Source organism: Mchenga conophoros, linkage group LG7 (assembly GCF_057382185.1).
Source record: "Mchenga conophoros isolate Kocher_MC1m ecotype Shallow Benthic linkage group LG7, M_conophoros_male_GT1.1, whole genome shotgun sequence".
Taxonomy (NCBI): Eukaryota; Metazoa; Chordata; class Actinopteri; order Cichliformes; family Cichlidae; genus Mchenga; species Mchenga conophoros.
Window position 1 is genome coordinate 49,922,895 of NC_140532.1, and position 17,612 is coordinate 49,940,506.

Here is a 17,612-nt window from a genome sequence, read left to right on the forward strand (position 1 = left end):
CTACTTGTATAAAATCTTTATTATCACAGCAACAAGAAAAAAAACCCAGAAGCATTTCAGCACATGGCTTTTCTCAGAGTTTCTAATACACATGTAGTCACAGCTATAATGAGCACAGGTAGCAACGATCAGCAATTCATCAACATACAGAAGTGACGGCCTGCTCCAAGCACATACATAGATCACACACCATTAACGCTATCAGAAACACACTGAAAGACAAAAAATTAACAAACTATATCACATAATACACAACTCAGATCTGTATCTAGATATTAATTGACCACGAAAACATTACATAGACGCACATAAATCAATAATCTAAACATCTTATAATCAATACATGAAAAATACAGGCCGAATAAGTCTATGCAGCCCCATTTATTAATTCTAAAAAACAAGATAACGAGTGTTCTTCATTTAATCCACCAGGACACGAGTTTGTAAATGATGTAGCCAATAAGGCTTTCTTTGGAGAAGTTGTTGTTCTCTATGAATGAGAAGGAAATGTGTGGATGATGTACGTGGGGTATCATCTGGAAGCAAAAATAATATGTAGTCAGTTACTTAACAGATTTAATTACTTGTAAATTAAAGGTGCCATTCCAGACTGTTTCTATCCACTTTAACCCCTCCCTCTAAGTAAAGGCCTGCTCCCTTTAGCAGTTTTCCTCTGTTCTGTCTCCTTTTCTCCTTTTCTTAAGAGAAACAGTCTGAATCAACCTCTTGTGGGTTTTAATAGTCTCTTGATGTCATCCTCAGTTTGAGTCGTTCTTTCCTCTTTGTTTCTGTCTTCAGTAGCTCTCCTCTCATCCATGACCTCATAATAGTGGAAAACTAACTAGTCACAGCCTTTGAGTCTCTGTTTGTTTGTATGCATGTGTGTCCTGTTTCCACAGGCGTGTGGTCCTCAGTATGGCTACAAGTGCGGCCCGCAGCATTTCATCTCAGGAGTTTGTACGAATGTCAGCTCTTCCTTCCAGATCCTCAACTCTTTTACAAAATATCAAGGTACAGTACAGAAAATCTGCTCAAGACAGGACGCTGTCTATACAAGTTGTCTGTCTGGGTTGAGAGATAGCAATCTCCTCGTCATACTAGTACCACCCAGGACCCTGACTTTAAACTCACACTCCCTCAGCGAACATAGAGATTAGAGCATTCTTCTTAATGTAAACTTGTCTGTGACGACCCCCCCCCCCCCCATCCCTCTCATGTCCAGCCCAGCCCATCTGCTGCATTGTATGCCCAAGTTAGGAGACAGTTTACTGGGCTTGCATGGCGTTTCCCTGGATGGAAACAGCTTTGAAAGAACCCTAGAGTAAACAGCGTACAGTCATTTTCTCTTTCATTCCCTCAGGTTTTCTGAATCACTGTTACTTTACCACAAATAATCATATACACAGACTTATTGTATACTTCTCATACTCATTTAATCCTCTAAATAATGAATGAAGGTAAAAAAAAGTTTTGAATGAAACAAAAAGACTTTAGAAATACAGTTCTTACATTGTTCCTACACAGACGTCTTGCCTCAAGTAATTGTTATAATTAATATAATCATAGTTGTTAGGTTTCTACAGTTTGAAGGTTTAAAATGAATATTTACAACAGATTTCACAACTCGTCAACTCTAGTTCCTCCACAGGTAAATGATAAAACCCAGATGACTTTTTTGTACCTTTTTATTTGTGTTATCTGCTACATACATAATGGCAATTGTAATTGTTGTCAGCATTTACCACCCACCAATGCACAGCAGTAAATTGACTACACAGGTCTGTCACCTTTTGAAGTAAAACTGATTTCTAGTTCACTGAGCTGAAAGACATGCGATGGCGATGGGTCCATTTGTCCCTCCACAGTTCACTCCTCCTATTCAAAATTACACAATAGTCACCTAATGATTCTTCACCCAAATTTTACTAAAGAGAAAAATCATACTTTTGATTTTATGGACACATTGTCACACAAATTTCCACTCTTGGTCTGGATGCATAGGTTTGTTTATGACATAATAATGTCTTATGCTTGGCTATGGTCAGTAAAAAAACTAGGCGTGTATGGTAGGTGCAGCAGACATTTCAAATGGGCAACAATAACAAGGTTGTCCAACACGATCAATATAACTTCACATTTTGATGAATGAAGTCCGTTTACAACATCCCACTCCACGTTCTTCTCCTGTATTCACTATTCCTATTATGCTAGCAGATTCTCTTCTTGTATAATAATAATGTTTGTAATGTAACCTAGTAAAACAAAAGTAGAAGCCTTAAAAAAACAAAAAAGTCCATATTTTGTAACAGAAATATTCATTTTGTTCCCCCATTGTGCTACCCTCTATAAACCCCTCACCCCAACTTATACGTACACAAACCAACGCACACACACACACACACACACACACACACACACACACACACACACACACACACACACACACACTGATCTACGTTATTACATTTTGATTTGGAGCTTGTGTGTTTACCGTGGGCGCAAGTAAACAGGAAACAGACTGAACGTGTTACATAACCTGATGTCTTACTTAGGAGAAAAATCACCAAATCAAATACGCTTGTGTAGACTAGCCAAAAGTAAAAAGAAGCAAAAGAAAAAAGTCCAGTCTCAGCTTTCAGCACCCCTGTTAGTGCTTACAGAGAGAAACTGAAAACTAAACGTACCCTTTAATTAAATGTCATTTTTGGCTCTGTTCCAGAGTGCGGGAAGGAGATGGACCTTGTGATCGTGCTGGATGGATCTAACAGTATCTACCCCTGGTCGAGTATTACGGAGTTTCTCAATAAGTTCATTGGGAGACTTGAGATCGGACCTAAACAGACACAAGTCAGTTGCACTATTTAAAGAACAAACTAAAAAAGCCAATTTTCTTTGCATATACAGTACTTTTAAAAAGCCTTTACCCACTCCATCCATCATTTCAAAAAATAAAGAAATAAAGAGTGGCTATAGACGTTTGCAGAGTGGTTTATGTGTGCGTTCAGTGCAGGCTGCACAGCCATACATGAATGAATAAATGGAATAGTTATGTAACATCAATCAGATATAGAAAAGGAATGAATGGAGGATTATATTAGTTAGTAATTATGTTTAATGACTTTACTGTGCTCCATTATGTAATTTTTCCACACGTGTAAGATGCCCTTTATAAAGCAAAGTTCATAAACTGAGCACTTTACAGCCTTTAAAGTAAATTCAACCTCTCGCTCACTAAGTTTGAACCTGAGTGTATTTCTGTCCACTTGAATTGGATCGCTCTGTGAATGTGTTTTTCTTATGGTTACATTGATCTGGCTCACAGCTTGTGGACTTTTCCACAGGGAAGCACTGGAAAGTCTTCCTACTGTGGAGTCTAGTGGTTGGAAGTCAAATCTTCCATGGCTGCTGAAGTCCTCTGCAGTCTGTATAAAGAACATTGTGTCATATCAAGCTCACCAGACCTCAGCCACATCCTCTGCAGACTGTCTGGGGGGAGAAGCTGAGGAGAGAAGAACATAGAGAGAAATTTAATGTAGGAGAAAGTTTACATGTTAAATGTGTGAATGTATGCGTGTTTTCTAGGTGGGCATTGTGTCTTATGGCGAGACCGTGAGTCATCAGGTCAACCTGAGCCAGTTTGACAACATGCCTGCTTTGCGGGATTTTGTCCAAGTCCTTCCTCAGCACACTGGCACCAAGACGATGACTTTCCTGGGCATTGATACTGCCAGGTACCTAACATTAGCTGTCTTATTTGGGCAAACCCGGCAACGGTTGACCACAATTAATAATTGAGTCTTTCTGGTTTGGCAAGGTTTAATGGATATTTGAATAGGAAACTGTCATTTCAAGTCTGCTTGACAATTGTCATGGGCAGATTGTTAGAAGAAAAATAGCACAAGCCTTCCAGTTGGCCTTGCAGATAAATTTTCAGACATGATGGAATTCAAATCTTATGAGGAAATTAAAAAATAGTGTTGCAATTGATGTGTCGTCAGAAAAAAAAAACTAGCATAAGTCAGGATTGTCTGAGTAACTTTGAAGTTAATTGCATTTCAGAGAGGAAGCCTTCATGCCAGAGCGTGGTGCACGACCTGGAGTTAAGAAAGTCATGGTGATTGTGACTGATGGAGAATCACACGACTACTATAATCTACAAAAGGTTATCAAAGCTTGTGAGCATGATGACATTGAGAGATTTGGCATCGCTGTGAGTACAAAATATTTTGTGATGTTTCAGTTTTTGGTCAGAATAGTTTATCCGTTAATGTTAAGTACTTTCTCGTTTACAGGTTTTGGGGGACTACGGTCGCCAGAACAAATCTCTATCAGAGGTGCAAAAGTTTATCAAAGAGATCCAGAATATCTCCAGTGAACCTATCCAAGACCACTTCTTCAATGTGTCTGATGAGGCTGCTTTAGTGAACATTGTGGATACACTGGGAAGCAGGATTTTGGCCTTGGAAGGTAAACGCATAGACACAAAATATGCATGCTCTTGAAGCCACATTAGCAGTTTCACTTTTGTCAAAGAAATGGATGTTGAAATAGTTCGACAAAGACCGACAAAAGCAGGAAGGAGCTAGCCTTGCCCCCCTAAATAGATCCAATAGGTATGAATAAAAACTACATGCTGAACACATTTAACAATTAAGACATTTAAGGCAAATGATCAATTCAATCAGCTTTATTTATATAGCGCCAATTCACAACAAAAGTGAGTGTTTTATATTGTGAATACCCACGATAATAGAGGAAACTCCAACAATCATATGAACCCCCTATGAGCAAACACGTGTTGACACAGACATCTATAAATGACTTTGTGGGCTCAGTTCATCATTTCAGGGTGTGTTGAAAAAGGTATGTTTACTGGCTATCAACTTCTGATTGATGAGTCGTTAGCATTTCACAGTCAGACCCACCCCTCACTGGTCACATTCATTTTAGAAATAATTAAATGGCACACATGGAAACGGTATTAATGCCCATCGTTTTGATTATCTTCCTCTTCATGTTAAGCTAACATAAGATATTACTTCAGTTCTGTCACAGACAAATATTTCCCTAAATTTCAAACGATACCCATATTTAAGTTTCAGACCCATATTCTTTATATGTTTCGAAGTAAAAACAGATTTGACAACATGTGATTATCTGTGGTTTATGTACATGTAGCTAAACTGAAATTTCCCTTTCTTCAGCTACAAGTGGAAATTCCACTTCCCCCATTCAGATGGAGATGTCCCAAACTGGGTTTAGTGCTCACACCTCAAACGTAAGTTTCAGTCCAACTGTTTACGTGTGATTAATACACCAAACTGCTACCAAATAGATTGTTTACAGAGGAATAGTTGGGTCCTGCTAAATCACTTATTGCACCCAGACCGCACCAAATGGCTGAAGGATGAATCATATTTTGAGATCACAGCAGTGATAAGTTGCTCTATCTGTGGAATCAAAGTGAACTGTTTGCACAGACATGGATTCATCAGCAAGGAAGTTAACTGCTGAACTCATCCCGACACAATACCGCATTGTTATCTCTGGTCCATCTACAGCTGTTTGGTGATTCAGCTCTGTGGGTTAATTTTGGGAAACTTGAGAATTGCTCACTGTGATATCCTGGCAATATCGTGTCTGACTGTATGTGAGTCGGAAAGCAAATGAAAGATGTACACAGCAGAAAAGTCTGTAAGGGATGTTGAGTCAGAAGGCTGATTGGATAAATTCAGTATCTATTTCCTGCATGTAATAAAAAAAACGCCCCTTTTTTATGTTCCTCCTCCTGCTCTTATCTCCTCTGACTCTCTCTTACTCTGAATTGGCTCCTAAGCTGAGTCATAGTACTGAATCCTAAACATGTGACGCCACACTTTAGCAGTCATTAGTGGGAAAGAGCCACTCGACGCCCTTTGTTGTGGCTAATGAAAGATGTCATGTCCTGTTGCAACCCCTCCCATTCCTATTACTTAACTGTGCTGCCTCTGGACAAAAAAGAGCGATAGATATATTCACTTGAAATAATATACCGTATATGCTTGTTATTTTATTATGGGATCAATAGCTGTACTTTTAAGTTGCACTTAATGTGCACTTAAAGGCCACAGTCGTATGCCAAAGTCAGTGCTCTTTCTTACATTTAAAAATAAAGTAATCTGGATTTGTGCCATAGTATCATTTTTTATTTTATTTTTTCATTTTTTTTTATTATTACTTTTGCATAATATTGCTACCAAACAGATTCCAAAAAACTATAATAACAGAAAGTTGTGAAAAGCACCCATCAGCGGTGCAACTTTGATTGTTTGGGATCCTGAAGGTCTCTGATGAAGAGCATTCACACAAGTGCAGAACTTAAATATAACTTTGTGATGCTTGCACTCTGCTGCTGCTTACCACCACTACATTTGAGGGGCTAAGTAGTGTATATGAAATGCAGAGTCTACCTCAAAGTAAAATTTCTATAGGGATATTTTGCTTGTTAGTGTAGATGTGTAAACCACTACACTATGGAGCCACTGTTTTGCTTAAATAAAGGATTGGGTTATTTTTTCCACCACATATTTGTCTGTTGTCTCCCTTAGGAAGGTGTGTTACTGGGAGCAGTGGGAGCTTATGAATGGAACGGGACAGTGGTAATGTACACTCCTGGAGGAGACGTGGTTCCAGGGAAAGATGCTTTCTTTGACCCACTGAAAGAGGCTAGGAATGAAAGGCTGGCCGCGTACCTCGGTGAGTGGAAACTTAATAAAATTTATAGTTCCTTTAAATGTCACTGATATATAAATTTAAAGTCTTCATGGATTAAAAAAATATATAATAACTGACCTTTAAGTGAGTTCCTCTGCACAACACTTGCTCTTGTGTACTTACATTACCCGTTAGTGCTGTTAGATGCAAAATAGCAGCCTTTACTATAAAAGAGACTTTGTTTAAATGTTTTTTGGTGAAACGTGTTTAACATGTTTGCATATTATACATATTTAGCCTTAAAAATGAAGGGGTCAGAGTTTGTTAGGAATAAAATATTCTAACAACATTACTAATACAGTGCAAAAAAATGTAAATCTACTCAGGAGGCTATTTATAATATGTACCTTTGGCTTCTCATATGTATTTATGTCAATTATGGAACCAAATTTATGAATAGTTTTAATGCTACTGCTGCTGCTTTTTATGATGCTTTTATTACCATCTAAATATCCAGGCCTACTTTGCTATAAAGCTCCACAGGCCACTTTAAGTACTAGCTGTGTTTGTTGGATATAATCTCATTTAAAGCAGCCTAAAAGTAAAAAGGCTTACATTCTCTGTTTTCCCTTAATATGGAGAATCAGGACTAGCCGTGTATGTGTATACTTCTGTTTATTGCATTTGGGGAGTCTGAAGAATTACATGAAGTCATGATAAATAAATAAAATTTAAAAAATGACTTTAGCAATTAATTAATTTGATGAATAAACTTTGGTTTCATGTATTTCAGTTTACAAAAATATTTTTGCTTCATGTTTATAACTGCCTGATTAACAGTCTTCCTGTTTTCTCCTCTTCTTTGACTGTACGCTTTATTTATTTATTTAGATTATATATGTTAATAATTTCTTAAAGTATATCAATCTTAAGCAAGTTAAAGCTAAAAAAAATTAGCACGTTGAATTAAAATACATGGAATACACACCTTTTTTTGTTCCACCAACCTAGATCTGATCTAAGTGTTTCTGATGTAAAATTAAGTTGCAGAATAAATATGGAAGTTTCTGCTGTGAGGGGGAAAATAGGTACGTCATTTGTCTGACTTCGAAAGCAGATTCTGTTCTCTGTGTCACATAAATAATAATACACAGGCGCGTCGCTCCATGCTGATGCCTTTTATGGCTCGTAAAGCAGCCGTGGTATCTTAGTATCAAGTTATTTAATCAACATGTCATTAGATGGAGCGCTGGTAGCTCGCACACTATAAACTCAGCTGTTGGCACATGCTCGTTCCGAATGCTCAGGCTACAGCACGCAGAGCTGCGGTGCGCTTTTCTAAGTGGGTGTGTGTTCCTTTCCAGTGTTTTACAGTTTCCTTCTCACACGCAGAAGTAAACAGCTGCCAGAGGAGGCATTAAAAATATCCCATAAACAGAGCGAGGGTGCATTTTTTTTCTAGAGAAATCGTAAATCGCAGATACTTTTGTGACACTCCTGAAGGTTCGTACTGTTTGGATTGAAAAAACGTGCTTGTAAATGCACTCTCCGCAGGGTATGATGTGCAGTCAGCATCCACGTCTGAGGGAGAGCTGTACATCACAGGTGCACCGCGGTACAACCACACCGGCCGCGTTGTTATCTACCGACTCGATGAAAACAACAGAATCGTCATCTCGCAGATACTGAAAGGAGAACAGGTGAGTCTTTGGCAGGCTTGGCTAGCCTCAGTTCCTCAGGGCGCTTTTGCACTGGAGATGTGAGAAGCTTAAAGATGGTAACTCGCAGTTTCTATCTTAAGCTAATTACACATGTGTCTTTAAGGAAAATAATAAAAGAAAGGGAAAGATGCAAAACACAGTAATTAATAGAAAACACACCTTGTCCGCTGTTGTGTTTTACATATCAGAGCCACTGTAAAAACACATCATTCACATAAGCCATTATTTATAGAAACAATAGCTTCATTTACATCTGCTGAGCTCGCAGTAGAGGAAAAAGTCTGAAAAGGGTTTTTTTTAGAAAATCCAGCAACACATCCACATGGATATTGGCCAATGAGAGAACTCCAAGGACTGGTTGGGCAGATGGTCAGTAAGTGGCTCCAGGCCATTCGTTCCTGGCAAAAGGAAGTGCCCAATAACACAAGCAACACTATGTTTAGTCCATAGTGCGCTATAAAGGAGCAGTTTTTAAAATATGGCTACAAAATGTGCCTGTATGACAAGTCATCAGCCTGATTCAAACACAAATAAAATAATGCAAAAAAACCCCCCAAAACAAGTGATGTGCAACATATTTAATATAGACACACTAAACAGTAATATAACAACCTCTCATACGAGAAGCTTCTTCAGTTTTGAACTGAAGAAGCTTCTCGGATGAGAGGTGAAACGTCTTCAAGCAACTTAAAGAAGTCCAGACGCTTTTCTTTCCCAGCTCCTTAGATAGCTTACAATATATCAATAAATAGTAAATAAATACATAAAAGCACAATAATATAAATATTGATGACTATGCCTGTAAATGTGTGCATATTTATGTCTTATATATTCAGGACAAGATGCACCAAATTCTTTGTGAGCATTCAGCTATATTAGTTTATATTATATTAGTCTGTGGCTTAATGTGGGCTCTCTGGGTTCACTGCTTACTGCATATAATGTGCAAGTTGAATGAATTCAGTGGAGTAAACACTGAAAGATGATTTGGGGCTTTGCGCAGATTGGTTCCTACTTTGGCAGCGTCCTTCAGACTGTTGACGTGGATAAGGATTCCTTGACTGACCTGCTGTTGGTTGGAGCTCCAATGTACATGGGCCCAGAAAAAGATGAGCAGGGACGAGTCTACGTCTACAGGCTCAAGGTACAGAAAATTAGTTCAGTCGGATAACTTTTGCCAGACGTCTGCTAAAAGTCACAAAATAAAAGAGCTTTTTTTGTTTTTCCTCCGTTACAGAATAACAAATTTAAGCATGAGTATACTTTAAAGCCTATTAATCAGTCCTGCTGTACGCTCCAATCAGCCGGCTGCACCAATAAAAATGAGCCGTGCGGCGCCCGGTTTGGTACAGCCATTGCAGCAGTGACAGATCTTAACCTTGATGGGTATAATGATGTGGCGATTGGTGCGCCTTTTGAAAATGACCACAGAGGGGCTGTCTACATCTATCACGGAGACCAGAAATCACTCAAAAAGAAATTTGTACAGGTGAGAAGATGGAATTTATAATACTGAAAGATCTGTTGTTGTTGTTTTCATTACAGTATACTTTAGATAAGGCTACAGATGCTTCCGCTCTGTGCAAATACTGTTTACCCAAGTTAGCATCACTATTATAACCACAATGGATTTAAATTAACTGCAGTTTTGCCTCAATATCCCCTGCTTTGTTTGTTGCTGTGTCCTCAGCATATTCCTGCAGGTGGCGATGGCGAAAAGGTGAAATTCTTTGGTCAGTCCATACATGGAGTCATGGATCTAAATGGAGATGGAATCACTGATATCACTATAGGAGGTCTGGGAGGGGCCTCGCTGTTCTGGTGAGTCGTGGCCCATCCTCACATACAAACATTCACTGCAAAAACCACACATTCCACTTCAATCGTTAACAGCAGCAGCAGCGCTGCAGCCCAGAGACAGCATACATGTCCACTTTCCATTGCATTAATCAGGGTTTAGACAGCTGTGCATGTCCCACTGGGGTTGTAGGCTGGTGACCATCAACCTCCTCGTGATTTCTCTTTTAAAAGCCCCCCCAACATACTTCACAGTTGGAGAGCAGCATACATCCTCAGCCCACAAAGTTTTGAAGCCAACAGCATGATTTAACCTCCAAGGCAGACTTTCTCCCACAGCTTCTACTGACAGAGCTTCGACTAGGCTGTGTGAAAACTCCATTTCCCAAGTGACTTAGAGTTTAAAAAGGATTTGGCAGCAGGCAGGCTCTTCCTCCAGGACTGCTGGCTCTGTTTTAGAAAGCTTAACATTTGGATGCTGAGAACTGAAGCCAAGTTTTATTTTCAAGATGCATTAGTTCCTTCCTTTGTGAAAACGTATTTATTCTACTCTGACTGCATCAGTGACATCATCTATTTAACGTGCTGCTATAACGTACTACTTTGTGGTTCGTTGCAGTACTGTGTGCAGGATGTGCAGTGCTTGAACTGCACACGCACTATTCCTGCGTGCTTTGTATTCTAGTAGTTAATGCATTTCATTTGTGTTACCAGGTCCAGAGATGTTGCAGAGCTGCATGCCAGCATGACTTTCAACCCCTCTAAAGTCAACCTCCAGCAGATTGAGCACCAGTGTGAACACGGCAATAGGAAATCTATTTGTGCGAAGACCAACTTGTGCTTTACCTACAGAGTCAAATCCAACCAGCCGACTGTAAAAACAACTGCAAGTGAGTCATGTAACAAACCAACTTGATTCTGCAATTTTTCTCCCTTATTTTTCTTCTTTATAACCACATTAAAAAAAACAAACTTCTTGTGTCTTGTAGATATGACCTATACTATAACACTGGACAGTCTGCGTGCCACATCCAGGGCCTCATTTATTAGCAAAGATTTAAAAAATGACCGCAGGACTACACAGAAGTTCACCATCATGGACGGAACGAAAGAATGCATGGAGAAAACCTTCATGATGTCGGCAAGTTGTGTTTTCTTACCTGTACAAAGTCTGACTTTATTTTCAGTCTGCATTTACTAAACACAACATTCAAGTGGATTCCTTTTGTTGCTGCGCTGCTCATTAGTGAAAGTTATATTCAGGGCTTCCTGGAAATGTTAATGGTGTTTTAGGGCTGTTAGCCAGAGAGGAGGGAGGGTAAAGCTGTCCTATGCAGAGCAGGAAGACCTAACATGAAACAGACCCCGTCCTGATCAAAGCATGCTCCGTTTAAACCTTGTGCCGCACTGGCCGATAAATTATCTGGAGACACTTAGAGAAAGGAGTGAGGATGAAACAGTGATTAGAGTGAATTAGAAGGTGAATTAGGTAGTGATCCATTGACTACTTTTACCTGTAACTGCTAAAAGCTTTTAAACCTTTGCTGTACCACCTACTTTAAAATCAAGCGTCTTCTTGGGCAGCTTCTGCTTCCTGGCATTCGTGCCAGCCATGGATTTCTCTGACTGGCTAACCCTTTAGTGAAGGAAAGAGGAGCTAATCGTTGGAAACAGCTGTTGTTATTATGTATGTTGAGTATGAATACCTGCTCTGTTCAAGTGTGCAAGTCAGACCAGAGACTTCCCACTTGTCCTCAGGCAGAGGTCGAGAATTTAACAAGCACGGAAGAAGCGTCGCGTCTATATTTGTCTCTGCTAAAGCATCAGTTAAAATACAAATAAAGTTAATATCAGTGACTGAAATTCTGAAAAATATAAACAGTGTGGTTTCTAATTGTTTAAGCAACAGGCACAGTCTGTGCAGTTCAGTGTTGCTGATTGTAAATGCGGCACTTTCATGTTAAAAGCTCTTCATCAGCGTCCTTTGAGTTTTAATCAGCATTTGGAACGGTCTCAAGAAGGACTTCATCATAGGCAGCGCCTCAATGTGACACACCTCTTTCAAACTGGATCTGCGTGTGTCCATCATATGAAGGCTTTGCACAATCGCACAAACACAAATAAATCTCAGTTACTTTGGTAAATTGCTTTTTTTCTCAGTAGCAGAGACTGTCACAAACCTGTGTCTGTCCTGACGTCCGTGGCGCTAGCGAGTGTTGCTTTTTTGGCGGCTTTGATGAAGGACTTTGCTACCACCATGATGATGCTTTCTTTTAACCAGTGAAAACACTGCCTCAACATCTCCTAAATGGACAGGAGCAAAAGTTTACGCTGACTCTTATAATCCCCAGAGGACCAATCCAAATACCTCTGACCTTTGCTCTACCATCCGTTTGACATTTCTTTTAGCTTAAAGCAGGGGTGAGTGACTCCAGGCCTCGAGGGCTGGTGTCCTTCAGGTTTTAGATGTGTCTTTGATCCAACACAGCTGATTTAAATGGCTAAATGACCTCCTCAACATATCCTGTGATTCAGGTGTGTTGACCCAGGGTGAAACCTGCAGGACACTGGCCCTGGAGGCCTGGAGTTGCCCACCCCTGGCTTAAAGTGAAATGCTGAATGGTTTTCCAGCAAAGTGTTGCAAATAGACTCGGCAAACACTTTATCAAGGACTGCACAGCAACACTGGAGACTTCATTTGCTCTGAAAACGCCTTCAATTCTTCCAGAGAATCAAAACAGGGGCATTATGGAAGTAGCCACTAGATGACCTTAAATAGTGTCTAAAAGGGGGTGACAAAGGTCAGGTGCAGTACTCAGATATGCTGTGCAATCTAAGCTGTGATTGACTTGAAGGGAGTGAACTGTGCCAAGAAAGCATTCCTCATATCATTACACAGCTCAGTGTTCAACTCACCATTTTACCACATTTGTTTTGAAAGAATCAGTTTGCAGTTGATGCAGCAAAGCTTCAGCGTCAGAAAGCAGCCAGTGAATTTTGACCTTAAAGTCCTCCATTGTTCTTCACTTTTTTTCTCCCTCTGCCTTTTATTTTCCTCCCTGCTTTGCCTCATCGTCCGCTATCCCAGGAACGGCTAGACTTCCGAGGACCTCTGACTGTGTCTGTGGAGTTCGGAAAAGCTGATGAAGAAGGTCCTGTGCTGGATGAAAGTCTTCCTAAATCCATCAATGCCAATGTAAGACCACTTATATCACTTATGGTTTCTTTTAGTAAAATAATCGACTAGTTACACTAAGCAGAACATTTAAAGTTGCAGACAGGAAGAATTTGACCCCGGTCTGTCTTTATAATCCCGTAGCGAGGACACGGGTTTTCTTTTCTGGCTGCTGATACAGTGCATTAGCTTCTGCAACAGCTGACTACCATCCTTCAGTTTCAGCCCCCATTAGTGCTTCAGCACCAGCAGCCAGGACCATCTTCCCACACCCCCACATGCATATTTCCTCTAACAAGAGGGTTCCCAGATTATTGGTTGGAGTGCGTGATGTTTCCCGACAAAGCTGGGAAACATCACAGGAGGATTCAGCTTCAGCATGCACTAGAAAATGCATTTAAAGCCCGTACGCATTAGTCGCATTGTTATCTTTGCTCACACGTAAACGCACAACCACATATGTTGCAGATCCCGTCTCCCCTCATGCTGCGTCACGGGGACCTCTCCTGTTATTGTTATTGACAGGAAGAGAAGGGGACAAACACCCAGAGAAGAGGAAGTTATCAAACGGAAGTGTTTTTCTTTTGACATTGCACTGCAAATGATATTCCAATCCCATCCTTTTTGGGAGAGAAGATACTGTTGATCTTATCAGTCCAGTGGGAGACTATTAGGAGTGGGAACAAATGCAACTGTGAGCCTGAAACACTCTCAGGGGGGAAAGGCAAAGGAAATGAAGGTCATCTAAAGGAACACGTCTTCTCAGGGGTGCAAACAAACATGCAGCTTATTTTCATTCTTATTGCTAATTTCACAAGTTATCTACTGGACTGAGTATATTCATACTTCAATATGAGGCTATGAGAGTTTGAGTCTTTACCACGATTGGCTTGCAAAGTAGTTGTGAAGTCACGCAGTCATCTTGTATGTACAGATCTTGAACTCGTACAAGCATCATTCTGCAAGGCCAAGTAAAAATGCAGCTTTTGGAAATATTTAATTTGTTATTTTCTTAAAAATGTCTTGTAGATTACTTTAATGGACTGTGGAAACAAAACTCAGACGTGCATTCCTGACCTCTCCCTGAAGGCTAAATGTGATGAGCAAAGGTTAGTGGAATTATTATTATTATATCGTTGTTATAAAACCAAAAACGAGCATGACAGATCTTAGTTTGAGCATTTGTTTCCGTGTTTGCACCGGTTTCAGTTAAATACAGGAATTTAAATGAATTGCAGCTTTTTCAGAAATGGGTTTGTGTATATTTATACACATATATATTTTTCTTGAATGTTATTCTGTACTATTTCTTTCTCATATCAGAGTTGTTACTTGATGTGTTGTAAGTCGTAGTTTTGGAGTCATTCAGCCGAGTCCAGAGTATCCAGAGTATGACTGCACCCTTGTGTTGATGTGTGTGCATCGCATCCAACCGTTCTGACTTTTTATTTTTTATGTACTTCTCCAGTAAATTGATCAAAGAAAAGGAAATCATTTATTTGAATATCACCGTTAAAAACCTCAAAGACAAAGCTTATAACACCAACGTGAAAATCAACTTTACACAAAACATCAACTTTGTGAACGTAGAGGTAAGAACCCTTTCCCTCCTCTCTCTGCGCTACTTGACTTTACGGACTGAAGCAATGCGTGTAATTCTGTGACTACAACTCTTCAGCCAGATACAAAGACGACCACTGTAAATGACACCGAAGTGAGCATTGAGGTGGGGTACCCCTTCTTGGGAAACAACGAAGAGGTTAGTTTCATCTGCCTCGTGCAGGATCTGTAAAACATCTTACCTGTACAATATTTCTTTACCTCTGCTCACTAAACCTATGGTTTGATGTCAAATCCACAGGAAACAATAACAGTGAAATTTGAGGTGAATCTCAAATATTTTCAGAAGGAAATTGAGTTCACCGTGACAGCTACAAGGTGAGAGGATCCCTCCATCTTTCTGCACATCATCAGGATAATAATAATAATTCTGGAAAAAAGGATGAAAAAGATTTGTTTCTGCTTATTTCTGTGATTAATTGTCCAAAATGGTGGATGGATGTTCTGTTAATTTTACGTATGCATGTAAATTGTATTTTTGTAGTGACAATGAAGAAGATTTCTCTACCATGCACGACAACAGAGCGACTATCTCCATCCCTGTCAAGTATGAACTTGGACTCACGTTCAAAGTAGATGTAAAGTGAGTAGCTGTGAATCGACACCTTTGCATTAAAGATACATTATTCACTTTTCTTTTCTTTTTTTTAGCCAGACAAGTAAAAGTTTCCAATATTATTGATGATGATAATAATAATATTAGCATTTCCTTTTATATTGGAATAAAAAGGTGTTAGTACCACAACCGAGTCAGTCATTGTGCTGTGTTTCCCTCCTTGTTAACCAAGCCAGGAGCTTACGATGCACGCCAACATGCACGTAACGATAACGGCACCGTCATCTGGATTTGTAGTCTGGGGATTGTGAATGATGTGATTGTATATGGAAATGTATAAACACATAACATTCAACCACTCAAACTCATTTTCAATTCATGAACGACAACAATTATTATATTTTAGTATTAAAAATGTCATTTAGATTTAAAAGCTGATCGATACTGCTGGATTAACCACTATAGAAACATGATTTTGGTAATTACCACTGCTGGTAATGTAGGACAGGTGTGGCAGAATCGTGGTCTAATATAGCAGCTTTTATTTACTAAGTAATAAGAAGAATAAACAAAAAAACAAAACATTTATTGATTAATAAAGTCAGTGGAATTCATTAATTGCTTTTACTTTAAGGTTATTTAGGGTTTCTCACACATAGTTTGACCCTTGACCTTTTTCAGGCTGTAAAATGGGGTTAAAAGAAGAATGAATGTTGTATTGACATCCTTTCAAAATGTTTGGAAGGTGATATTTGCCTTTGTTTGCATCTTGTGCTGCCAGCAAGTGGCCTAAATATGTTAATGCAGGTAAAGTTAATGCACATAGACTGATGGCTTATTCAGCATTAGTGAAGTTGGACTGTAAGGAATTAGTAAGACCTCAAGAGTGTACTTTTTTTAGACTTTTGGTTCTATTTCCTATAACTTTATTAGACACATCATTTTGCGTCTGAAGCTCTGATTGAGAAGTGAAGGATGTAAAAAGGATGTCCCTTTCAGGTCGCCTTTGAACAACCACATTGAAATAACACAAGAGGATAAGTACCCCTCGAAATTCAGTGACATCAGTATGATTGGAGAAGAGGTCAACATCACCTACACGGTAACATCTGCACGCAGTGATCATTTTGGATGATTTATAATACAAGCACAGAACTTCTAGCTCACATGTGGCGCAGGGTGTCGGTAATATGAATTCCACTCCTTTTCTGTGTCTCACATGTCCTCAGGTGGAAAAGTTACATGACGGGGTGACTCCAACCCTTGGCCTTGAAGTGAAATATCCTTTTGAGTCTCCGAGGAAGAACACGTTACTGTACCTGACGCACGTCACCTACTCAAATGTAAGTGTGCTTCCATGGATATGCAAGCGTATGCGAAGAAACAGACCAACGTCCGTGTCGTTTTCTCCCTACTCTGCAGATGATGTGTGACACAAAAGGACAGATCGATCCTTTTAAAATTAACTCCTCAGAGGTTAAAGAGGTGAAAGTGGAAAAAGAGACGCTCAGTAACTACCTGCTGGTGAGTGATGACATTCGTGTTCTACAGATCGCTGAACTCTTCCTGCACCCGTCTTACGTGTTTAATTTCCTCTGCAGCAAGACAGCCACACAAAGTTTGAATCGTTTAACTGCTCGATTTCTGAAGGCCAAAAGATCGCTCAGCTCAACGTGGCGTTCAGATTGTGGAAACCTACGTTTATCGAGGTACGTTTTGAGATGCGACGTCGCTGGGTGCTTTTGGCTTGTCTGGCTCTCTCTGACCAGCTCTTTCTCATGGGTCGCGATAAATATTAAATACAATATAGTATTGGAAAAAAAGCAGGCTGACAGCTGTCTGATTGATGGACAGAAAGGAAATAAAATACTTAAATATCTATCTTTACAGAGCGAGTTTTCCGGTCTATACTTGGTGGTGAACGGGACTTTGGACATCAGGAAGCAGGAGGACGTGTTTGAAGTGAACAGCAACGACATGACCAGAAGTGTAAGTCAGAAGGTTCTGGTATAGTAAGCATGTGACATCTCATTATCATTAAATGCTTATG

The 17,612-nt window shown here is 39.7% G+C and overlaps 1 protein-coding gene and 1 long non-coding RNA gene across 3 annotated transcripts in view; one reads left to right on the top strand and one right to left on the bottom strand.

Annotated features, from left to right (window-relative positions):
- Window positions 1-17,612, top strand: part of itga1 (integrin, alpha 1) — a 65,663-nt gene that overhangs the window by 45,229 nt on the left and 2,822 nt on the right. Inside the window, exons 5-28 of the mRNA XM_085279922.1 lie at window positions 900-1,011; window positions 2,720-2,847; window positions 3,583-3,731; window positions 4,060-4,210; window positions 4,293-4,467; window positions 5,205-5,278; window positions 6,588-6,735; window positions 8,248-8,393; window positions 9,418-9,558; window positions 9,652-9,903; window positions 10,105-10,235; window positions 10,926-11,101; window positions 11,201-11,352; window positions 13,300-13,407; window positions 14,416-14,495; window positions 14,855-14,978; window positions 15,065-15,145; window positions 15,248-15,324; window positions 15,491-15,589; window positions 16,562-16,664; window positions 16,792-16,905; window positions 16,985-17,086; window positions 17,164-17,271; window positions 17,453-17,551. Of these exons, the coding sequence (XP_085136048.1) occupies window positions 900-1,011; window positions 2,720-2,847; window positions 3,583-3,731; window positions 4,060-4,210; window positions 4,293-4,467; window positions 5,205-5,278; window positions 6,588-6,735; window positions 8,248-8,393; window positions 9,418-9,558; window positions 9,652-9,903; window positions 10,105-10,235; window positions 10,926-11,101; window positions 11,201-11,352; window positions 13,300-13,407; window positions 14,416-14,495; window positions 14,855-14,978; window positions 15,065-15,145; window positions 15,248-15,324; window positions 15,491-15,589; window positions 16,562-16,664; window positions 16,792-16,905; window positions 16,985-17,086; window positions 17,164-17,271; window positions 17,453-17,551 (3,030 nt within the window). The remainder of the gene's footprint in view (window positions 1-899; window positions 1,012-2,719; window positions 2,848-3,582; window positions 3,732-4,059; window positions 4,211-4,292; window positions 4,468-5,204; window positions 5,279-6,587; window positions 6,736-8,247; window positions 8,394-9,417; window positions 9,559-9,651; window positions 9,904-10,104; window positions 10,236-10,925; window positions 11,102-11,200; window positions 11,353-13,299; window positions 13,408-14,415; window positions 14,496-14,854; window positions 14,979-15,064; window positions 15,146-15,247; window positions 15,325-15,490; window positions 15,590-16,561; window positions 16,665-16,791; window positions 16,906-16,984; window positions 17,087-17,163; window positions 17,272-17,452; window positions 17,552-17,612) is intronic.
- Window positions 31-12,587, bottom strand: LOC146571013 (uncharacterized). Of its 2 annotated transcripts, XR_014893053.1 has the most exons (4): window positions 12,392-12,587; window positions 3,457-3,499; window positions 2,685-2,833; window positions 31-536 (listed from the first exon to the last, which is right to left on the bottom strand). It is a non-coding gene; the product is annotated as an uncharacterized LOC146571013 (long non-coding RNA). The 2 variants fall into 2 exon arrangements; XR_014893052.1 differs by lacking the exon at window positions 2,685-2,833.